This window comes from Lethenteron reissneri, chromosome 3, assembly GCF_015708825.2.
Source record: "Lethenteron reissneri isolate LAM-NWPU_2019-01 chromosome 3, ASM1570882v1, whole genome shotgun sequence".
Taxonomy (NCBI): domain Eukaryota; kingdom Metazoa; phylum Chordata; class Hyperoartia; order Petromyzontiformes; family Petromyzontidae; genus Lethenteron; species Lethenteron reissneri.
Genome location: NC_083781.1, coordinates 1923681 through 1948526, shown reverse-complemented (window position 1 = coordinate 1948526; position 24846 = coordinate 1923681). Strand labels below are relative to the sequence as shown.

The following is a 24846-nucleotide window of genomic DNA, read 5'->3' as shown; positions in this document are numbered from 1 at the left end:
TGAGTGAGTGTGTGGGTGGTGAGTGTGTGGGTGGTGAGTGTGTGGGTGGTGAGTGAGTGAGTGGGGAGTGTGTGGGTGGTGAGTGTGTGGGTGGTGAGTGTGTGGGTGAGTGAGTGTGTGGGTGGTGAGTGTGTAGGTGGCGAGTGTGTGTGTAGGTGGTGTGTAGGTGGTGAGTGTGTGGGTGGTGAGTGTGTGGGTGGTGAGTGTGTGGGTGGTGAGTGAGTGGGTGGTGAGTGCGTGGGTGGTGAGTGCGTGGGTGAGTGAGTGTGTGGGTGGTGAGTGTGTGGGTGGTGAGTGAGTGGGTGGGGAGTGTGTGGGTGGTGAGTGTGTGGGTGGTGAGTGTGTGGCTGAGTGAGTGTGTGGGTGGTGAGTGTGTAGGTGGCGAGTGTGTGTGTGGTGAGTGCACGGGTGGTGAGTGCGTGGGTGGTGAGTGCGTGAGTGGTGAGTGAGTGGGTGGTGAGTGTGTAGGTGGTGAGTGTGTAGGTGGTGACTGTGTAGGTGGTGAGTGCGCGGGTGGTGAGTGCGTGGGTGGTGAGTGCGTGGGTGGTGAGTGCGTGAGTGGTGAGTGAGTGGGTGGTGAGTGTGTAGGTGGTGAGTGTGTAGGTGGTGAGTGAGTGGGTGGTGAGTGTGTGGGTGGTGAGTGGGTGGTGAGTGTGTGGGTGGGGAGTGTGTGGGTGGTCAGTGTGTAGGTGAGTGTGTGGGTGGTGAGTGTGTAGGTGGTGAGTGTAGTGGGTGGTGAGTGTGTGGGTGGTGAGTGTGTGGGTGTGAGTGTGTGGGTGGTGAGTGAGTGGGTGGTTGAGTGAGTGTGTGGTTGGTGAGTGTGTAGGTGGTGAGTGTGTGGGTGGTGAGTGTGTGGGTGAGTAAGTGTGTGGGTGGTGAGTGTGTGGGTGGTGAGTGTGTAGGTGGTGAGTGTGTGGGTGGTGAGTGTGTGGGGTGAGTGAGTGTGTGGCTGGTGAGTGTGTGGGTGGTGATGTGTGGGTGGTGAGTGTGTAGGTGGTGAGTGTGTGGGTGGTGAGTGTGTAGGTGGTGAGTGTGTGGGTGGTGAGTGTGTAGGTGGTGAGTGTGTGGGTGGTGAGTGAGTTAGTGTGTAGGTGAGTGCGTGAGTGTGTAGGTGAGTGAGTGAGTGTGTAGGTGGTGAGTGCGTGAGTGTGTAGGTGGTGAGTGCGTGAGTGTGTAGGTGAGTGAGTGAGTCTGTAGGTGGTGAGTGCGTGAGTGTGTAGGTGAGTGAGTGAATGCTGTCTGTGAGCGCTCCCCCCCCGCCCCGCCCCCCGCCCCCAGGCGCTCTGCACGTGTCGCGGTTCACGGCGGTGGCGACGTCCGTGAACCCGGCAGTAGTCGTGGCGGTATCAGCGGCGGCTCACGACTCGCTCCCTCGCCTCCTCCGCCACCACCACAACCACCACCACACAGCACACCACCACAACCACACAGCACTCCACCACCACAACCACACAGCACACCACCACAACCACACAGCACCCCTCCAGCAGCAGCAGTCCCAGCTGGTGCGTCGCGATGCACGCCGCGCGCTTCCCCGAGTCGCTCTACACAGACGCGTGCGCGCAGCTTGAAGCGCCGCGCTTGGAAGGCGGCTGGGAGTTCTTCGTGGAGTCGTCCGGCATCAAGATCCACCGCTTCTACAGAGAGGTGCGTGCCCCTGCCCCTACTACCGCCTCCGTCTCTCTCGTTCTCTGACGCCGCGTGCACGAGACGTGCACTCGGGTCCGGGTCCTCGCGTGCGTGACCTCCGCCTGGAGCGAGCGATGCTGTCCGACCGGCCCCACCGCTTCTCGCCTCTTGTCACTTAAACACCCAGTCGTCGGCTTGTGCGACCAATAGCATCCACAATACAGGTTTTGTTGGGGGGTGGGGGTTATATCGCGTAAATCAGGCTGTCGCCTGATGAAGCTAGTTGTAATTACTGGCGAAACGTCGTACTCGGATTGTAAATGTTGTGGCTTGGCTCTCCAACACACCGGTGGTGCTGTACTAGTTTACTACACTATACACTACATTACTATACACTACACTATACACTGTACTACTATACACTACACTACTATACATTACACTATACACTACACCACTATACACTACACTATACACCAGAGGTGGGACAAAGTCATTGTTATGCAAGTCCAAGTCGAGTCTGAAGTCATCAAATTCATGACTCGAGTCTGACTCGAGTCCAAGTCACATGACTCGAGTCCACACCTCAGAGGTGGGACAAAGTCATTGTTATGCAAGTCCAAGTCGAGTCTGAAGTCATCAAATTCATGACTCGAGTCTGACTCGAGTCCAAGTCACATGACTCGAGTCCACACCTCTGCTATACACTACACCACTATACACTACACTATACACTACTATACACTATACACTACTATACACTACACTATACACTACACTACATACTAGTGCTATACTAGTGACGAATTGGCCACGTTCTGTTTACGTGACAACCCTTACTAGTTGGCTGTGTCGGGTGGTGGCGGGTTTAACGACACATTTACGCGATCTAACCCACAAACCTGGATTATGGATCATAGCTGTCAACCCATCACGGTTTAACCCCGTATTCTTGTACAGGGAAGTTGAGTTTTCAGGTCCATAGGGTGTACATCCGTTTCAACACAGGAACAAAAATGTATTTGTGTTTCTCCCTTGTGATGGGTCTCTGTAGGATGAACGTTGAGATTTATCAGGGCACGGGGTGGCCAATAAGGTCTGAATTGGTCTGTGATAAGGTAGGGCGCTGATAAGGGGTTGACAGGTATGCAATCAACCACCAGAATGTTTAATACCGAAACAGGAAGACTCTCTTCTTCACAATTCTGGTTATCGCCTGATGAAGCGGGTTGCTGTAATCACCAGCGAAACGTCACCGTCCTGAAGTAGTAACTAATTGGGCGGTAAGACATCGTCGGTGACGAGGGCCGCCACACATTTGAATCCATTGGGGGGTTTTACAGCAGCACGATGATGATGGGGATGTGAGGCTGATTGGCTCACAAGTGACGACGTCACATTTATCGCTCCTCTATTGAAGATCAACACAGGAGGAGGATTTCTCCACAACTCTGTGGCTATGGCCTGATGATGCTGGTTGTAATTATCGGCCAAACGTCACCGTACTCGAATTGTAAATGTTGTGGGTTTACTCTCCAACGCACCGGTGTGCTGTTAAAGTAACGAATTGGCACGTTCTGTTTATGTGACACAAATTACTAAATGGCTGTGTTGGGTGGTGGCGGGTTTAACGACACATATTTACGCGATCTAACCCCCAAAAAACCTTTATTATGGATAATATTGCTCGCGAAAGCTTACTCCGTGTTAAACAGAATGTTCAACTCTATCCGTCTTGTTTTGCTGCCATTTCTTAATTTGAATGATTATTTTTTTCGACTTTGCGTGGTATTCGGAGTCTTCACTCGCCTGGTTCGTGGCTGTATGAGGGGGATTTGGGTCCCTCCTAACTGTAACGACTCGACGACAAATTATATGAAGAGCCACTTTCATTTGAAAGCTTCCACAATAAGGGACCCTCGACTTCGTGCGTGTCTTCCAGCTTGTATCTTCCTCTGAACGTCCCCACTCCTCGTGCTCTACCCTTGTATATCCCTCAGCCACTTTCTCGAATGTTCCCTCACCCTATTTCCCTTAGCCAATCCCTGTCCTTCCCCTCTAACGGATCCCGACCTTCGCCGCTGGGTTTCCACTCTGTTTCTCGCCTATTCTCATTCAAAACTCTTCCTCCAATCACTTCAAAAGCCCTGCCTCCCGACCAATCCCTGTGGAGGCCTCTTTCCTCCAATCGGAGACCTCGGGCTATCTTTGAATAGCAGTTAGGCTGCACATTGCCCTGGGGTCATTTTCGGTCATTACATATATATGTCACGAGCTTTACTACCCGGCTTCGCACGAGACTTGGATTCTTGTCTTGGATTAACACACGGCCTACGCGGAGGGTGGGGAGGGGGATGCGTGACGTCAGCAGGCACACGGCGTGACGCTTCCGCATGCGGGTGACATCACAGATGTGACGTCACCGCTCATTTGCGTGCAAAATATATCCATTATTGCGCCCCCCCCCCCACCCCAAATAATAATAAAAAGTATATTTTTATACTTTTTTCATTGTGTACAGTCTGGAAGCTACCCACATGCCAAATTTCAAGTTTATTGCACGTCGGGAAGTATGCTAAACATTTCGAACAGACACACATATTCACAAATTTCCCTTTTATATATATCGATTATTGTACAGTGTTACGGGAAATGCGATGAGCACGAATGACGCTGTATAAAATGAAGTATCAGTGGTGTAACCAGCAGCATGTGTTCAACTACGGAGCTGTGGTGGCTGCATTTTGCGAAGACGAAGGTGCCCCTACAGCGTTAAATGTTCGAGACCGTGAGCGTAGTAACGAGGACGCGATGAGGGCAAGAGGAGCCGAGATGTAGAATAACCTCGGTGCGACCGTGAGAGTCAACTCAAATACTGGGGGCCCCACCTGAACGATTACCGCAACCCCTAGAGCTGATAAATGTCGTCACTACGCTACTGGAAAGTATTATTATCAATTGTCTAAAGAGTAATACAATACTCATATAATTATAATCATGGTGACGTGCAAGGCGCTGCATAGTGTTCGCTCGCTCTCGTAGAGGACGATTCAGAGACGCCAGGAGGAGGAACCAGAGACGTGAGGAAAGGCGGCAGCAGCAGCAGCAGCAGCCACGCACTGAGCTGGCGACACCAACAATTTCCCAAGCTCTGCGGTCCCCTACGTATGTTATGGTGTTATCGGCAACATTAAGAGAACACCTACGCGTGCGAGGGGGAAACCCTCTATCCCCATACAGACGAAGCAGGTGGAGTCCTCACATTTTGCCGTTACCGCCTTCTGGCGAGCCAGGACACACCGCTCCTCCTCGACACCCATGGGAAGGGAGTTTCACACAACATCTGTGCGGTGGTGACCCACCAACCCTAGCTGCTGCCTCCACAGCGGCCGGTTACGGGCAGCCATGAGCAGCAGCGTAGCCACCGCCGGCCGGCTGTACGGCGCTGTGGCAAGTCGTCAGTCGACTTTCTCAACAGATAAATTTAACACGTAGGCTTTCGCGACCAATATTATTCATAATATAGGTTTTTGGGTTGGATCGTGTTATTTCTAAATGTGTCGTAACCCTTCATCACCCGACACGGCCAAACAGTAAAAAATGTGTCACTTTTTCAAAGGACAAAATAATTCACTTCTTTAGCCCATCGGTGTGCTGTAGAAAGAATCAACAGCATGTTTTAATTTGAGTACGACGTTTCGCTGATAATTACAATCAGCTTAATTCTTGCCCGATGAAGCTGATTGTAATTATCAGCGAAACGTCGTACTCAAATTTTAAAATGCTGTTGATCCTCTCTTCAGCACACCGGTGGGCTAAAGAAGTGAATTATTTTGTCCTTTGAAAAAGTGACACATTTTTTACTGTTTGGCCGTGTCGGGTGGTGGAGGGTTACGACACATTTATAAATAACGCGATCTGACCCAAAAACCTATATTATGGATAGACTGGTCCCCGCCGTAGAAACTCGGCCATGAAAGCGCGAGCTGGTAATGGTGGTGCCGCACGAAGTGCCGCGTCGAGCACACCACAAGACAATGGCCGAGCAAGCGTCGTAACCAATCGCAGTTTGTTCGGCTCCTGGCTCGATGGTGACATTGGCGCCGTGTGAAATGTGAATCCCCACCCATCTACAGCCAACGTGGGGAAGGGGGGGGGGTGTCAGCAAGCCACGAGGAGACGTTGCATCGCGTCCTTTAAACGGCCACGGGGCTCCGTCGGCCGGGGGTGAAGGAAGGCGTGGAGGTGGGATAGTTGTGGAGAACGAGGATGGAGGCGGCGTGCGGTGGCGCAGAAGCGGACGCCGCTTGGACAATGCCGCGTCGATGCTGCCGTCACCACACAACGACCGCCACCGCCGCCGCCACCCAGCGTACAATGAAAGGGCCCGAGTCACAAACAGCGCTTCGCTCAGCAATTCCAATTGCTCTGACCGGGATCAACAAGCGCTGACGCACGCCCGTAGTGGGATGAGGCGGTGAAGCGAGGTGAACGATCCCCGTCGAGCCATGTGATCAAGCGCGCACACACGCACATGCACACACACACGCACACACACACACGCACACACACACGCACGCACACACACACACGCACACACACGCACACACACGCACACACACACGCACACACACACGCACACACACACGCACACACACACGCACACACACACCACACGCACACACACGCACACACACACGCACACACACACACGCACACACACACACGCACACACGCACACACACACGCACACACACACACGCACACACACGCACACACACACGCACACACACACGCACACACGCACACACACGCGCACAAAGACAAAGATCCCCCTTATAGCCTTAACAGAGTGTTTGGGAAAGTGCTGTTAGCGAGCACCTATGAAAGCCGGCACGTCACACGAGGGTTGCCAGCACCATGCCTGGCCGCCTTTGTTTTCCGAGTGGTAACGTTTGCACACCGTACCAGGTACTCATTTGAGGCTGAGTTTGTCTCGGTACATGTTCGTCTTGTTGATTAGCACGGTTGGCCACGAAAGACGGTCGACGTACGTGCACGCAAAGTGCAACTCCACATCTGCCCTTCGGTCAACCCCGTGGCCGTGAGCTTCTTTGAAGGGGCGCGCCACACAAACACTCTGTGAGGATGAGGGTGGAGGGGCGGGTGAGGCACGACACGGCCAACGGTAGACGAACCCTAACCGAGACGCCGAGCGCTGAGCGGCGGTGCGATCCGCCGGCGTCTGTCGCAGGCACCGCCGCCGCCGCCCCGCTGTGGACACGAGCCAATGCCGCGGTGCCAACCGCTACCTCGAATTTCCGCACCAGCGGCATTACCGGGCAGCGTGAACTTTCGAGTGTGTGGCAACGGAGCCCCGGCTCCGTGTCGGATGACCCGCGGTGGTCTCATTCCCTGGCGGGGATTATTGTGGCATCCCCGCCCCGTGCCCAACTTGCGATGGAGCAATTTGAATTCATTATGAAGAAATCTTGGGACATGAATACGGCGCCATGAATACTTAATAAAGTTCAAACGGGGCGGTCGGTGTTGGATGTTTTCGCCTCCCGCGCGCGTTTCCGTGTGGCGCGGCGGTTAGGGGGGCTGCGAGCCCGGCGACCCGAGTTCGATTCTCGCTCTCGACGAACAATGGTGGCGAATGTTGATATTTGAACCGGTTTGCGACCTTGGCCCCAGGTCGCCTCAACTCGTTAAACGAGTACCTACGGTAGGCGGTGTGTGAACATCGGCAGTGGGGAGTACAAAGGCGTGGTGCTGGCCACCCGACCACCCGGTGTGCGGCAGTGGCCTCCGTAGGTGCCGCTGCTCGTGAACGGCACTTGCCCCGACAGCCTTTCACGGGGGACCTTCTTTGGCTTTGCGTGGCAGCACTCGGGGCTCTACGAGTACAAGGTGTTTGGCGATCTCCCGGACGCCGGGCCGCAGCTCTACGCCGACGTCTACATGGACCTGCAGTACCGCAGGACCTGGGACAGTTACGTCAAAGGTGCGTGGGCCCTCGCCTTCACCGTTGGTCGTCAGCACGCCTCGGGGTCAGAGGGGGGGGCCCACGGTGGATGAGACCGCGGGAAAAGGTGAAACCGATTCCAATGGCAAGTGACGGCGAAAGCCTCAAGGGTGATTCACCGCCCCTCCGTGCGCTCGCGAGAGTTGCTCAGCCGCACATCCCAGACCTGGTCGAATGTGCGGGTGTCCGGGTAAAAAAAAAAAAAACTTGATGACCCACACACACCTGTTCGTCGTCGTGTATGTATGTATGTTGAACTTTTTTCGCACCGTACGCAGCCAATCGTGCTAAAAATAAGTAAATAAATATAAAAAACTATTTCAACTACAAACTTTTTATTTTACCAGGAAAGGCCCTCTGAGCTATACACAGGGCCGGATTAAGATTGTGTAGGCCCCTGGGCTACAGGTACTGTGAGGCCCCCAGTAATATTTTCATATGGAAAACAAGGTTAAAGAAAAATAAAATTTATTTTTACAAGGCTAACAACAAATTAAATTCAGCATTCACAAATTAAATAACTTTTCACTTCATCTCTGGAGGCCCTCCAGCTCTGGACTGCAGCCCCTAAAGCCCGTGCCTTAATCCGGCTCTGGCTATAGCTCAACGAAGTGGCTTATCACCACGTGGAAATGCATAGCAGCCAAATACTCTCAAAGCGTCACGTGGATTCTAAACGTGGAGGGAAATACCGGAGGACCCGGAGAAAAATCCACTTGACCACCACGGGGAGAAAGAGAGAATGACGTAGACTCCAAATGTACAACAGGCATTGTCAGGGTTCGGGATTGAACCCACGGCCTCCTGTATACCAGGCGAGGGAGTTAACATCTCCTAGCCACCGAGGAGACAATCTCAACCACTCTCACCCACGGCTGGGCAGTCCGGCGGGCGGGCAAATGGATGGGCCATCGATTGGACTGGACCTCGACTAGGTCATCCAACCGGGGGCTAACCGGGCTCCAACCGGCTTGGCTTCCGGGGTCTGACGAGATCAGGCACGTTCAGGGTTGAACTTTTGTCAAGGGCCCTGATATTGACGCGTGATACGATCCGATCCGCCAGGTCCACCCTGGGTTGACCGGAACACGGCCGGGCGTGCGTCGCCACCGTGCCGAGTGTGGCCGGACGGTGCCGACGGGCCCCGTGGTCGTCGTTGTCGTCGTTGTTGCGAGCGTGCGTGCGTCTGTTGTGCGCGTGGACGTGTCGCGCGTGCGCGTGCCCTGCGTGCGACAGAGCTGTACGAGAGAGACCACGCCGGGGAGAAGGTCGTCTACTGGGAGGTCAAGTATCCCTTCCCGCTCTCAAACAGAGACGTATCCTCCCTCGAACCGCATCACGGCCGCTCCTCCCCCCCCGCACCACCCCACACCCGCGGTTATTGCTGCCACGTCGATGGCATCTCCTCCGCCGTCTGCTGCTTTGGCCTTTGCCTCGGTGTCTTTTTGCCTTAAAGCGAGATGGCCAAGATGCACACCATCGTAGAGGTTTCTTTTGTTGGGGGCGGGTTCGGTCGCGTGAATACAAACGTGTCGTTAAACCCGCCACCAACAGACACGGCCAATTAGTAAGGGTTGTCAACGATAACAAAACGTGCCAATTAGTCACTACCTCAGCACACCGCTTGTGTGTTGGAGAGTAAACCCACGACATTTACAATTCGAGTACCGTGACGTTTCGCTGGTAATTACAACAACCAGCATCATCAGGCGGCAGCCAGAGTTGTGGTCTTAATGGAGTGATAAATGTGATGTCGTCACTTGTGAGCCAATCAGCTGTGACGACCAGAAGAGGGGTGAATGTATTCGTATGAATTACAATGGATATCTACTCTTGCTTGGGTTAGTTCACAATTAATGAACAGGCATAATGTATGTACATTATGTGTGTACATTACGCATGCACATTCTGACATTTACTGAACGAGTAACTAATTGGCGCGTTTTGTTTACGTGACAAACATTACTAATTGGTTGTGTCGGGTGGTGGCGGATTCAACGACACGTTTTACATTTCCGCGATTTAACCCAAAAAAAACTCTATTATTGACAATATTGGTCGCGAAAGCCAACTGCTACTACGTGTTAAAGCAAGATGCACACCTTGACAGAAATCGGAAAAACACACATATCCCCCCCCCCCCCCCCCCCCCCGGTGCCAAGTGGCTGCAATGTGAGTCATGGAAACCTCGAGATATTTTGGCAAAATTCAAACGAAAAGGTAAATGTGCGGACCGCAGCGAGGCCGGCTTGGAGTATGGTTAATTTGGTGTACGGCACTACCACCACGGTACAAGGCATGGCCTGTCCATATTAAGCCTGTATTATCAGACCCTGTATCCACGTTAATCCTGTATTATAGCTCCCTATATCCTTTTCAGCCTATGAAGACAAAGCAAGTGAAAGTAAGCACAGGAAGGGGAGAGCACAGGAAAGGGAACATTGGACACGGCGTCAGGGTCAGGGTTCAGTGTCTGTCAGGGCCGCCTAAGCGACCCGGTGCCCGATTTTCCCCGTGAGGAGCATCGCGTTCCAGCGCTTAAATCTTCCTTGACTCCGGCATTGATCCCAGAGTCCCTATCCCCCCCCACCACTGGCTGTCCGCTGCCGCCGTGCCGTGATCACAGTCATCGCTCACGCTTGGCCCATGTCAAACACTCGCAGCGAAACCATCTCCACCGAGCCCCGTGCCGATTCTCACGTTGACGACAATTGCAATAAAACATGGCCCATTTCTTTCGAGGTATTTTTTCCCCATCTCCATCTCCCTCCCTCCTTTCCCCGCGCACCTCCCATTGGCGCGGATGGCTACGTGCGGGGCGAAAGAAGTTCAACGTGCATACAGTACATGCATTGAGTGTGATGGCAGCGGCAATGCGATGCTACTGGCCGCGACGAGAGGGCTTGGGCAGAGCGAGAGAGTTCAGAGTCCGCGCCATTGTGCTCTCCCTCCTCTGTTGTAGGAGCACAGACTTGTACAGTGGTGTACTGCACGGTCCATAGCAATCATTTACAGCCCATAACACGGCTTCAAACCCATGCCGAGAGAGCTTCACCGCGGACGCCTATGGGAAGCGAGAGTCCCGTTGGGAACGCGACGGGGTAAATGCTGCCGCAGCTGCGGCTGCCGCGTGCCGGCGAAGGTGGATGTGCCGGCGGGACGCCCAGCCCGTGAGTTTCCGTGACGGCGCGAGCGCAGTACGTGTACACGCGCGAGCGGCGAGAGATCGAGGTGGGCGGCCAAACCGTGTGGGTCGTCGTCGCCAAGAGCGCCGACGTGCCGGGCATCGTGGAGAAGGCCGGAGTGGTGCGCGTCGCCGACTACCTGCAGAGCCTGGCGCTCACCAGCAACGGCAAGCACGGCACCAAGGGTACGGCCTGCTGCACCCACGGCCCGCTGCACCCACGGCCCGCTGCACCCACGGCCCGCTGCACCCACGGCCTGCTGCCACCATGGCCTGCTGCACCCACGGTGGAGATTACACTCTCCCTTGGTTAAATTTCGATTTAAACTTTCGCGACTGCAGGGATTCATATTCTTGGTTCTTTTGGTAAAGTCACGTAGAAGGGAAATAATAACAAAAATTTAAATAAAACATAATAAAATATTATAAAATAAAACATGATAAAATATTATGTTTAATAAAACATGTTTTATTTTAAAAGAATGAAATATTATTTTATTATTTCCCTTCTACGTGACTTTACCGAAAGAACCAAGAATATTCTCCCGTGGTCGTGTCGGTTTTCGCGGTTGTGCTGCTGATGCTGCATGGCTCTCTGAGGCGTCGACGTGCCGTGCCGCGTGCTGTTTGGTGCGACGTCCGACGTTTCACTCCACGTGCTGGGGAAGCGATGGATTGTGGGGTCGCCGAGACGACGTGGGTAAACTCGGGGTAGGGCGTTCTACTCCCTTGCCTCGTCCGTGGGTGTATAAGCACGGGCAGCATCGAGCAGTGGAGGCTGAAAGGTAATATCGAGCTTACAACATTTTAGAGGTTTAGTGTTGGGATAAAGATTCACTTCTATCACAATTTGATCATGGTCTTTTCTCCGAAGAATTATTCAACCAATATAATTTCTCTTAATTTTTTTATTCCCATAGTGATATCTAAACTAAACACTATAAAAAAAAATTACCAGGCCCACTGAGCTGTATAGCTCTTTTTTCAGAAGCGAACTGGCCACAATGATAGCTCAACGAGGTGGCTTGTCATGTGGAAACTTGTATCAGCCCAATAATCAGCAGCAAAATAATCTAAATGCACGTTCATTCACGACTTCCTGTACACCAGGCAAGGTAGTTAACATCTCACTACTGGAACCGGCACGGCTCTGCGTTGGTCCGATCGCCGCCGCCGCCGATGCAGTCGAGACTTTGCCAGCGTCACGGCGGCGGCGCGGTAACGCGAGCCGTCCACACGGTGCGGGGAGAACGCGACGCTGCCAACACGACGCTGCCAACGCGTGGATTCATCCTCTCCTTTGTTTGCTTCGTCTCGATGCCCCCGGCGCGTCCAACACCGCCCCTCCCCCCCCCGTTCTCCTGCGCTCTGCTCCCTGCTGCCCTTTCGCACAATTCCCCTTTGCCCGTTGCCCCTCTTGACGAACTAACCACTTCTCCGGCTACAAAGTATGAAATACAACAATGGGTTTTACCCTTTCTGGCAATAAAACAGGTGTTAAGATGTTCAAACACCAAATAGAAACCTTTTTGCAAGGAATCAAGTCTGCATTAACCACACGCACTTGTGGTGGACATGTAAACAAACATGCTCTGATAACACTGGTCTACAGCCAAAATGCTTCCGAAATAAACGTAGTCCAACTTGACTAGTTCTAGGTCATTGAGAATTAAAACAATGCTTAAAATTGTTGATTGGCTCTCGTTTTCAAGCTATGCTACTGGGGCAGTCTCTACGACCCTTCACTTGGGAATGGCGGAGGATCAGTGAGTTGTAAAGGGAAGGGATCTCAATTTAAACCAGAAATGACTAAATACATATTTGACTGGATCTATGAATAAATCTATGACTGGCTTTGGACAGTACGATTCAGGCACACATAGAGGGTCATACATGGGAATCGCCACCGGTATAGACACGACGGGACGTACATTGACCGTTACCAACAGGACTGCACTTGTCACCTCGGCTCTTCCATCGCTGCTGTACCTCTCTCACTGCCCGTGCCGTGTTTATGTATTTTTGTGTTACTTCCGCTACAACCCAACGCGGGCCCGCTGCAGAGCGCCCAGCGCAGAGAGGAGGGGGCAACAGAAATTCTGCGAGCAGCAGCAGCAGCCCGAGTTGGGTGCACGGCAGGGCATAGTGAAGGCCGGTGGGGGGGGGGGGTAGAATTGGGCTCAGTGCCCCAACCAAGGGGGGTACCACGAGCGGCGGACACGAACGTTGAGGGGGGGGGGGGGTGTCCCGAGTCTTAAAAAAAATATGTTTTCGTTGCTCTCAGCGTGATTTCTACTTCCATTCATTTCTCTCGCTGCATCCCCCAACGCCTACCTATCCCATTCTTAACTCGCTCTCTTCCAGTCGCCCTCTTCTTTTATATTTTCTCCTCTGCCACAACTGCAATTTTGTCAGCACGGATAACAAAAATAACTCTTGCGTCTCGTGTGTCCGTGCGTGCGTGCGGGTGCAGTGTTCATGCACTACTACGTCTCGTGTGTCTGTGTGTCCGTGCGTGCGTGTGGGTGCAGTGTTCATGCACTACTACGACAACCCTGGAGGCATGATCCCCAGCTGGCTCATCAACTGGGCCGCCAAGGTGAGTGCTCTCGTGCTGGGGCCACGCGGGGCCAGCGGCAACCCCTCCACGTGACCGCGAGTCATAGACGTGCCCTGCGTCTGCATCACGGCTGGCTTGCGAAAGGCAGAATTTGTGCAGTGTGAAAGTGTTTTTTTGGGTTAGATCATGCAAGTATAAATGTGTCATTAAACCCTCCACCTCCACACAGGGCCAATTAGTTTATCACTTAAAGAAAACGTGGCAATTAGTTACTACTGTGAGTAACTAATTTGCATGTTTTGTTTACGTCACAAACATGACTACGGTAATTGCCTGGATCTGGTGGTGGCGGCTTTAACGACAGATTTATATTTACGTGCTCTAACCCAAAACTCCTTTATTATGGATATTGGTCACGGAAACCGGCGTGTTAAACTTTCTGCAAGTGTGTTGAAATGTGGACGGTGCCAAGAGAATGATTTCCCACCCACCGCCGCCTCCACCCCCCACCTTCCTCCTCGTGTGGATGACTGGATCGAGACGGGAGGACGTCGCAAGTTCTATCAATCTCGGTCAAAAAAAATTCTGCGGCTGGAATGGGAGCAAGAGAATTGAAGCTCCCAGTGCCCAATGTTTTGCGTGGCACAATCAGAATGCATTTTGGACTTGTCAACGGCAATTGGTGGAGGGGGGCGTCGCAGCGGTGAGCGCAGTGCCACACGAAGCTGGAGGGGCAGAGTTCAGTTCCCAGCCACGGCTACCGTCGGTGGCAGAGTGGGTTGCTGAACCAGTCTTGCCCCACCCCACCCTCCTCACCCAGCCCTTCACCGAACCCACACGCTGACCAGCGTGGTGAAGTCCGGTCATTCAGTGTCATTTATTTGGTATAGCCCTGTGAGCCATTCGGCCCTTGAATCGGGTGCAACCGCAACAAACAAAAAACAAAAACATGAACAAGAAAACATCTGAAAGTGAATATGTCACTATGCGCAAACAGAAAATCCAAGAAAAGGCAGCAAAAGATTGCAGAAAAAGCACCGTACACCAACGCCCGTGACCGACACGGCATAGAGAGGCCTTCATCCAGCAGTGGATCGACGAATCGTTTGCCGGTTACTCACCAAATGTAACAATAATGCCTCGTCCATTGAATAATTTGTTCGATTGTCCAGCCGGTCTGTAAATCCACTGTTGGACGAGATCCTCCCGGCAGTGTGTCGGTCACGGGGGGAGGGGGGGGGCTATTTTGCCATACTTCACCAAAGCCAGTTCAGTTCGGGTCGGTGGAGGCGGGCGGCAGAGAGGCACTGGTACAACAAATCATTTTACCGCAATGCTCCCCCCATCTGGCGCTGCACGTGGGATGTTTCGTCAAAAAATTCCTTCATCCGCGAGAATCCCGAGCGACGTCGTCGTCGTCCCCCCGGACCCCCCCCCCCACCCCCCTGCGTGCTCGCACTCTCCCGGCGCGCCTTCCAGCGAGAGAAAAAAAAACGGAGCCGTCCGGAACTCCCACGGAATTTTTGGCCAGAATCGCCGAGTGTACAACGTTGCCCACCCCCCCTTCTTTTTTTTTGTGTCAGCGCGGAAAAAAAAAAAACCCTCCGGCGACCCGCTCGTCATTCATCACGGGGGGCGGAAGGGGGGGGGGGGGTCGCCGGACAAATAACACGGCGGCGGAGACGATAAGTACGGAAAGAAGCACATTTGGCGCCACTTGAAAGCGAAAGGCACCTCGCCCCTTCGAACGGCTAAATCACCCCAGCCCATCTCGCAAGCAGGGCTTTTTTCCTGTTAACAAAAGAGAATGCTTAGAATATTAAATATTTTTTCCAGTAAACACCCATCCATCAATCCTCCGCCCGCCCGCCCTGCCAACGACGCAGGCGTGCTCTCGCGTTCATCTCCCTCAAGTCCCGATAACAAACCGCACCCCGACGTCGTGCGGAGATAAAGTATATCTGCAGGAGATGGAATCGTCATCATCATAGTCAGTCCACTGCTGGATGAAGGCCACCCCAAGCCGCCGCCGCCTCCTCTCACGATCGTGCGATGTAATTCATAATCCACCCCGGTATCCGCACCCGAGCCGATTCCATCGCTCCATCTCCCTTGGCGGCCTCGTTCTCGGGCGCATTCCATCCTTTCCCTCCTTTGACTGCCACTCCGTCGTTACCCTTGACCGCCGTCCCTCCGAGCGATGTGTGTCCTGTCCCACATTGAACTTTACTTTCCTTAACCGTTCGAACGGTGTGTTGTTTAAAATTACGTGATGGTCTCCAGCACATGATGCAATAATCCACGTAGCGCACCCACGTACCATCTCGCCGGTGGCCCTGGATGGTGCACTGTCCCTCGTGAGTAATTTATTCACAATTGGTTAAAATTTTATGTAACTACCGTAATCCAGGGGGCCAGCAGCAAAACGAACGTGGGGGCCAAAGCTACGAGTTTGGGGCCTCCTTGACAAACAACCATGAGACATGTTTTCAGCAAGTGTCAAAGAACAACAACACTAAGCACGGAGCGCCCCCACAGCGTTCAGTGTCCGAGACCGTGAGCGTCACGATGATGTGATTAGGCAAGGGGAGCTGCAATATCTGCGAAAGAAGTTCAACAAACATAGATAGGTGCGACCGTGCGAGACAAATCAAAGATTGGGGCCCCCACCTTGACCGATTGCCGCGCCCCCCCCCCCCCCCCCCCCTAAGCTGATGGTGTCGTCACTAGGCCTTCGAAGGCGGTTGTCATCCTTTGATTCAAAGTCGAAGTGAAGGGTCCCGTGGCCTCGTCGCTTGAGTGCGCTATCCAACATAGCATCGCAAGAGGCCGCTCGGGGCGGGCAGTTGCTGTGGTCAGCCCTGCCAAGCAGAAGCCTTCAGCGAGTGCCGCAGTAATCCTGGCTTCGGTCACGTGCATCCTCACATTGTTGTCAAACCCAAGAAACATGAGTCTAATTGCCTTTTAAGATATCCCAAGACCAAGAATTGTAATAGGTGACAAAGCCTTTGCTGTTGCAGCACCAACATTTTGGAACAATCTTGTGTCCTCCCTTAACGTAGTGAATCTTTCTTTAAAAAAAAAACATTCTGAAGAAGAAGATTCATGTTGGTTTCCAGTCACATTTGCAGATGTGATTTGTATATTGGATCATGACCTGTGTATCGATAGTTCAATGTTAATGTGCCATTTCATTGAGGGATCGTATTATCTTTGTGTGGCCTGGGACTGTTTTATTGTTGATTTGCTGCCGTGCCCAATCTTGATAAATCGGACTTATGTATATATGACATTTTTTATGAAGGAAATTTTTGTTATTGGTAATATTTTAGTTGCGTCATTGACAAAGTGAAATTGTTTAAATATTTTTTTAACATCGTTTTCCGTGATACTGCGTTGCCAGTGGTCCACGTAATAGGTGTGTAGAGGAGTAGTGTGAGCAACCATGAGAGCGCGTACACAGGGAGGTGCGAGCGAGTTGACAGTGGAGGGTGACGTCACGTCACAGGTGCTGTAAGGGGGGCACCTTCGGGAACAAAGGCGGGGCAGAGTTAGGGGGAGGTGCTGCCTAAAGGGTACTTAAGGGGGACTCCGTAACGAAGGCGGGGTCGTTGTGGGAGCCCGGAGTAAGGATCAGCTGCAGGAGGTCTCTCCCCCGCTCGTAGCCGGACGGTGTTGGCTGAACCCCCGTCCGGGGCAGACGAGTGCGAGAGCCAAAGTGGATAGCCGAGAGCGGGGCTCCAAGTATTCAGTGAGGGTCGGCTGAGAGAGAGAGTGGTTTCTTCTCTCCTCGTTGCCGGGCGGTGTTGGATGAGCCCCTGCCCCAGCCCGAGTGAGAGAGCCCAAGAGATAGGCGAGGGTAGGACGGCATAGAGTTCGGGGGTCCAGGGTAGGGACCAAGAATAGAGAGCACCTACGGCTGGTGTGAGCTTGAGTGCTGGACGTGATAGTGCTAATAAACTTAAATCGCCCTTTTAGTAAACTCCGTCTCCACGTGGTTCTACTACACAACACGTGCATTACGGAGAGCACGTGCAAGGTGAAGATTCGTAAGAATGATTAGAGAAAGGCGAGGTAGATGGTTTTGGATATGTTAAAACAAGAGACTGAAAATGAATGTGTTTTTATTGGGAAAATTATAGGTACAATAAGCCGGGGAAGACAGAAATGTAGTTACACCATAAGGAATTTGAATAGCTGGATGCAACTGGGAGAATATAGTGCAAAGTTCTTGAGTAAATATGGAGAGAGCTGAATGGAAGGAAGGCCATGATCTCTGGCGTATTAGACATGGCACATAGAGAGATATAGACTAATATTGCCCATAGACTTACATTGTCCATAGATTCTAGATTTGATTCTAGATTTGAAGTTTTCGTGACTGCAAGGATTCATACTCTTTGGTTTTTTCGGTAAAGTCACGTAGGTAAAAAATTTAGATAAATGAAAATTTAATTAAATGCGGACTGCGACGGAATCACCCATAAAAAAAAGTATTGTCCATAGACTAAAGTTGCCCATAGACTTACATTACCTAAAGACTGACATGGCCCATAGACTTACATTGCCGAGAATGTAACAAGTCGTTGAGTAAATATCATGGGAGGAGGGAAGTGGTGCACGAGCACAGATAACGACAAGAACTCCGCGCATTCGTCACTTAACAAAACGTCGCCCCCGTTCCCTTCCAGTCCGGCGTGCCGGCGTTCCTGACGGACATGCAGAAGGCTTGCCGGGGCTACAGGGACTACTGCCAGAAGGCGGGGAAGCCGCTCTGACCTGGCCCGGTGCGCCATTTCTCCACCGGCTCTGCGAGAGCTCTCTGCGTCTCCCGTTTACCGCGGAAGACGAATCCCGGGGGCGGCTTTGTGTGTGCGTGCACGACGCGTGTAGATTTGAGTTCTTTTTTAATTAGTGCACGGTTTTTTTCAAACGGCGGCTGAAGTGTTCCTGTCCCGATAAACGTGCGTGTGCGTGTTACGGCTCCTCCGGCAGGCAAGGCTGCGTTGGCTGGGCCATGTAGCCTGCATGCCCAGCCACCGCATGCCTAAACAGCTTTTGTTCGGCCAGATCGAGGGGGTTAACTGAGCGCGGCACGAGCTAGAGAAGAGATGGAGTGATGTGGTACAGGAGGACGTGGGGCTGAGTGGACTTGCCGATGACTGGTACCAGCGGTGTCAAGATCGTTCTCTGTGGAAGAGGCTCGTGAAGGACGCTACTGGGCAGTTGGAGGCAGTCGCCCTCCAACAACAACGGAGGGCGGAGGAGCGACGCTCACAACAACGAGCGGAGCACCGGGTGGCTAAAGCACAGCAAGTTGGCACAGTAGGGGACACGGGTGGTGCATCAGCCAGTCATCTCAGTCATCTCAGTCATCTCAGTCAGTCGACCTGTGGCATCTGGGTCTGCCCCGTGACCTGCCAGCGGGCGTTCGACACTTCACGTGGCCTCAAGGTGCACATAGCCTGGCACAAGCGTCGTGGTGATTTCACCGCCACTTAGTGGCGAATGGCAGTTGTTGTTGTTACGGCTCTCTCGTTCGCGATCCGCTGGCTCGCGAAGCTTCAATGAAGGCAACCGAACGAGGCGCGCTGTGGTTCCTATGAGGGCGGACTGCGACGGAATCGCCCATCTTGCTGATATTAGCCAACCAAATGAAGGTGGGGGGGTAGGCGTGTCACATCATCACTCGATCGACGGATCAATTTGGCAATGAATCGACACGGTGATTAACCCGCAAGTTACGATGACACCCGGTATTATTGATGTTTGTGAATTACGGACCGACTGAGTGGAATCGATCCAATTAATCTCGATTAACGATCCACAATACCATATATGGGCAAACCTCTGATGGGTGATTTCATCGGGTGCACAATTGTACCGCTCTATTACAGCGCCCAGGTCTCGAGGCCGGCGTACGAATCAGGAGCGCCGTTGGGCAAGTGGCGCGGCGTGTCGCATTGTGTCGTCATCGCGTTGCAGGATGACGTCGACGTTGTTGCGAGATGACGTCACTTAAATCTGAACGTGGCCCATCGATCTCGTGCAAGGAGCCGTGCCGTCGTGATTCTTTGAGAATCCTGACCGATGGGATTCTCCCCGGCCGGTATCGGCGGCAAGATAACCGCAGCTCGATATACGAGTGTGGCCACATCGGCCGATGCAGAACGCCGCGACACCGCGGACAGAATGTCGCAAACACTTCAGATTGGATCGGCTTGAATGCTCAAAGAAAAAAAACACAACCGCGTTGCACGTTGAAAACAAGACGCGAATTGCTTTCGAATAAAAATGCAGTGTCTTTTTTTCCCCGGGTGTACATTGACATAAATGTGACACCACAAGTCGAGACAATGGCAATAAAGGTGTCTTGCGCCGTGGCACGCGTAAATACACGTCTGCATCTGTGCGCGCAAGGTCACGGCGCGTATACAACATTTGGGAAGTGGTTTATGAATGTGGGGATATACACCCATTGTATCCCACGATAATTCACGTCTGTAAATGACGAGGAAATCCATCGCATCTGAACAAAAATACTGCGGGCCGGAAAATATAGCAAACAGCACACAACGAGCAGCATCGCACGAGTTCAAAAACACTCATCCTTGTCCAGACCACCAGCTCAAACCATGACCGTACTGATGATGCCATAATGAGGGTGACACCGGTCTATTGTTGCGTCTTTGTGTCGCCGCTGCCTGGCGTTGGGATGGCCACATTGTCTCAACTCCCTCGAGTCCGTAGTCGTAAGCAACAACATCGCCACCACGCATTCAGTCGTAAGTAACAACATCGCCACCACGCATTCAGTCGTAAGCAACAACATCGCCACCACGCATTCAGTCGTAAGCAACAACATCGCCACCACGCATTCAGTCGTAAGTAACAACATCGCCCCACGCATTCAGTCGTAAGCAACAACATCGCCACCACGCATTCAGTCGTAAGCAACAACATCGCCACCACGCATTCAGTCGTAAGCAACAACATCGCCACCACGCATTCAGTCGTAAGCAACAACATCGCCACCACGCATTCAGTCGTAAGCAACAACATCGCCACCACGCATTCAGTCGTAAGCAACAACATCGCCACCACGCATTCAGTCGTAAGCAACAACATCGCCACCACGCATTCAGTCGTAAGCAACAACATCGCCACCACGCATTCAGTCGTAAGCAACAACATCGCCACCACGCATTCAGTCGTAAGCAACAACATCGCCACCACGCATTCAGTCGTAAGCAACAACATCACCACCACGCATTCAGTCGTAAGCAACAACATCGCCACCACGCATTCAGTCGTAAGCAACAACATCGCCACCACGCATTCAGTCGTAAGCAACAACATCGCCACCACGCAATCAGTCGTAAGCAACAACATCGCCACCACGCATTCAGTCGTAAGCAACAACATCGCCACCACGCATTCAGTCGTAAGCAACAACATCGCCACCACGCATTCAGTCGTAAGCAACAACATCGCCACCACGCATTCAGTCGTAAGCAACAACATCGCCACCACGCATTCAGTCGTAAGCAACAACATCGCCACCACGCATTCAGTCGTAAGCAACAACATCGCCACCACGCATTCAGTCGTAAGCAACAACATCGCCACCACGCATTCAGTCGTAAGCAACAACATCGCCACCACGCATTCAGTCGTAAGCAACAACATCGCCACCACGCATTCAGTCGTAAGCAACAACATCGCCACCACGCATTCAGTCGTAAGCAACAACATCACCACCACGCATTCAGTCGTAAGCAACAACATCGCCACCACGCATTCAGTCGTAAGCAACAACATCGCCACCACGCATTCAGTCGTAAGCAACAACATCGCCACCACGCAATCAGTCGTAAGCAACAACATCGCCACCACGCATTCAGTCGTAAGCAACAACATCGCCACCACGCATTCAGTCGTAAGCAACAACATCGCCACCACGCATTCAGTCGTAAGCAACAACATCGCCACCACGCATTCAGTCGTAAGCACACCATTAACAACATCGCCACCACGCATTCAGTCGTAAGCAACAACATCGCCACCACGCATTCAGTCGTAAGCAACAACATCGCCACCACGCATTCAGTCGTAAGCAACAACATCGCCACCACGCATTCAGTCAGTAAGCAACAACATCGCCACCACGCATTCAGTCGTAAGCAACAACATCGCCACCACGCAATTCAGTCGTAAGCAACAACATCGCCACCACGCATTCAGTCGTAAGCAACAACATCGCCACCACGCATTCAGTCGTAAGCAACAACATCGCCACCACGCATTCAGTCGTAAGCAACAACATCGCCACCACGCATTCAGTCGTAAGGCAACAACATCGCCACCACGCATTCAGTCGTAAGCAACAACATCGCCACACGCATTCAGTCGTTAAGCAACAAACATCGCCACGCATTCAGTCGAAGCAACACATCGCCACCACGCATTCAGTCGTAAGCAACAACATCGCCACCACGCATTCAGTCGTAAGTAACAACATCGCCACCACGCATTCAGTCGTAAGCAACAACATCGCCACCACGCATTCAGTCGTAAGCAACAACATCGCCACCACGCATTCAGTCGTAAGCAACAACATCGCCACCACGCATTCAGTCGTAAGCAACAACATCGCCACCACGCATTCAGTCGTAAGCAACAACATCGCCACCATACATTCAGTGCTTTCTCGAGCCGGTGTCCTGCATCAGGCCGAGCGACTTTCGTATGCGCACTGCTGCAGGTTCACACAATTGAAGGCAACTGTCTGTAAAACACGAATGGCCCGTATATATTGTAAAACATCTGTAAGGGGCCGTCCATAAATGACGTCACGCACCTGGGGGGGGGGGGTCAGATTTTTGTGACAATGTGTGACGAGGGGGTTTGAGAATGTGACGTCACATCAAAATGTGCAACTTTAAATAAATATAGAATTGTTATAACACTAATTGTTATAACACTAATTGTTATAACGACACTCCTACAACATCAGAGTGCAGCGCCATATTAAATACGCACTACAATGACAATAGTTTAAAGCGATTTGAAGCATGTTTTATTTTCAAAATGGAAATATGGTTTTGGGGGGGAGGGGGGGGGCAGAGCTTTGTGACGTCATATTTGAGGGTGGGGTCTGACTTTTGTGACTAGGGGGGGGGGGCAAAAATCGTTCAAAATCGCGTGACGTCATTAAAGACGGCCCCATATCTTCGGCTCGGTGATACATCACCGCTCCCTGTATAATTCAAGGCCTCGCACAGCGCTCGCCCCGTGTAAGCGGAGATCCTCTGCACGCGACAATCGGCTGCCGGGGATAGCCGAGCGGGGCGCATCAATCTCCGCGCGTGTGACTACAACAATACGCGCGTTTGTCTCGTGTCGTCAATTTATAATGGCATGTGAGCTCATGGTGAAGAGACGCCACAGCCACACCCAGCACTGTAAACATGTCATTACGGCAGTCCGCCCAAAGCCTGCCGTTTATTTCCTGCGTACGGAACGCCCGTGGCCGTTTCGCCTTCACCTCGCAGACATTTGCTCCGGCCCTTCACACCCCCCTCTGCCTTCCATAAACCAAAGAGAAGAGTAAAAAGAGTCGAGGAATTTACACCATTGGAACCTCCTTTGCCAGTAGCAAAATATGAAAATTGGTTTTTTACCCTTTTATCTGGCAACAAAACTGGCACCTTTTTATTTTGGCGTCATCTGCTCTAACACCATGTGAGACGAGGCTCTAAGGAAAGCTGTCTTGGGTGTGGACCAATCAATTTCAAGGACAGTGCATATCATTATCAGAGTTGTTTTTTTTTTTGCATTCCGGCCGCAGGTATTGTGGTCAATGCAAACATGACTCCTTGTAAAAAAGGTGTCAGTTTTGTTGCCAGATAAAATGGTAAAAAACCAATTATCAAGAGTCGGGGAACTCTCATGCCATGCCGAGTGCGGGGAAGGAGGGAGGGAGCCGAGTCTCGGTAAAGCAGAAGTTTCAGTGAATGGGTTTCAGGTCCAATTTCCACCGTTATCCAGAAAATGATTCGTAATGGCTTTTTGGGTTAGATGGTGCAAGTATGATGTGTGGTCGTAGAAAACTTCCTACACCTGGCACTACCATTTAATAACGATGTCGGAATCAGAATTTGTATTTATCCTGGAGGAATCTGATGAGCTATGAAGCTCTTTTTCACACATGTCCAGTAGGGGCACGGGGTCAGAAAGTTAAAACAACACAATACACACACACCATCGGAGTGCAAAAGTATAGGAAAAAGAAAGCAAATCCCTCAAAACGAATACGTAAAATAGATCAAGTATATACGGTAACATTGCATAAGTACACCAATTCCTAAGCTTGGGCAAGATTGCAAAACAGCAAGAACAGTCCCAGACCACACGAAGACGACGACACACAGTCCCCCAATAAAATTGGACGTAAAATGCTTACTATTGATACATGGATAAGGATGAAAGTTTAAATCACATTTGCAAATGCAGTTGTATTCAGAACTGATCTTCTGCTTCGGGATATTTTTTGAAGATGTACAATTTTAAAGGGGGGGGGGGGGACAGGCTTGGTCCTAAACGTTGTCCCACACACATTTGTCGTGTTAGCGGAGCGGGAGACAAGGTTCTTAAGGAGGCACCTTCTTTATTCAACACTTCAGGTTCACAGGTTCGCCCTTGCTTCGCCCAAGTCGTCTAGCCGAGTCTTGACACAACCCTGATCGTGTAACATCGACGAGGCTGACCGAGACAGCCAACAACTATCCGGCCGCGCAATATCTAGCGAAGACGACAGCGACGACGAGACGAGTCCACTTCCCAGAACCGGCAGCTCTGAGCTCCCACTCTCCGCTGCTTTTATGCTACCCAGCACGGCCTGGCTCCGCCCTGGCCGCGCCTCCCTTCTCGAACCCACTAGCAGGTTCCAGGGGCTTCCTGGCATCATCAGGCAGATGCCAGAAATCTGCCAAATTGTTAAATGTGTGTGGATTGCTCTCCCACACACCGGTGCTGCTGAAGCAGTGACACACTGGCACATTAGTTCACGCGACAGCTTTGTTACTTGGCTGTGTCGGGTGGAGGAGGGTTTACGACACACATTTTACTTGCGCCATCTGACCCAAAAAATATTTTGAAGTAATATTAGTTGCAAAAGCCCACACGTGCGAAATCCAGAAGGTGCCCGAGTGATGTGCAACAGCTGTTGCCAGCGGTGTGTGATAAGGTGTACCTTTAGAGCCAACCCCATTGAACAACCGCCATACAATCGTGAAAAATAAGACTAGGTTTTACCCTTTCGGACAATAAAATGAGTTAAGATGTTCAAATACCAAATAGATAAATTTTGCATGTTATTAGCCAAGACAATGTATATATTATCAGAGCGTGTTTGTGCGCACAAGTATGTATGGTTAATGCAGA

At 51.9% G+C, this 24846-nt stretch overlaps 1 protein-coding gene across 1 annotated transcript; it reads left to right on the top strand.

Annotated features, from left to right (window-relative positions):
• Window positions 1-1284: 1284 nt before the first annotated feature.
• Window positions 1285-19784, top strand: LOC133345041 (phosphatidylcholine transfer protein-like). The gene is made up of 6 exons (XM_061555432.1): window positions 1285-1647; window positions 7519-7636; window positions 8894-8973; window positions 10856-11027; window positions 13373-13440; window positions 18093-19784. The coding sequence occupies exons 1-6, from the start codon at window positions 1516-1518 to the stop codon at window positions 18177-18179; spliced, it is 657 nt and encodes a 218-aa protein (XP_061411416.1). The 5' UTR covers window positions 1285-1515; the 3' UTR covers window positions 18180-19784.
• The last annotated feature ends 5062 nt before the right edge of the window (window positions 19785-24846 follow it).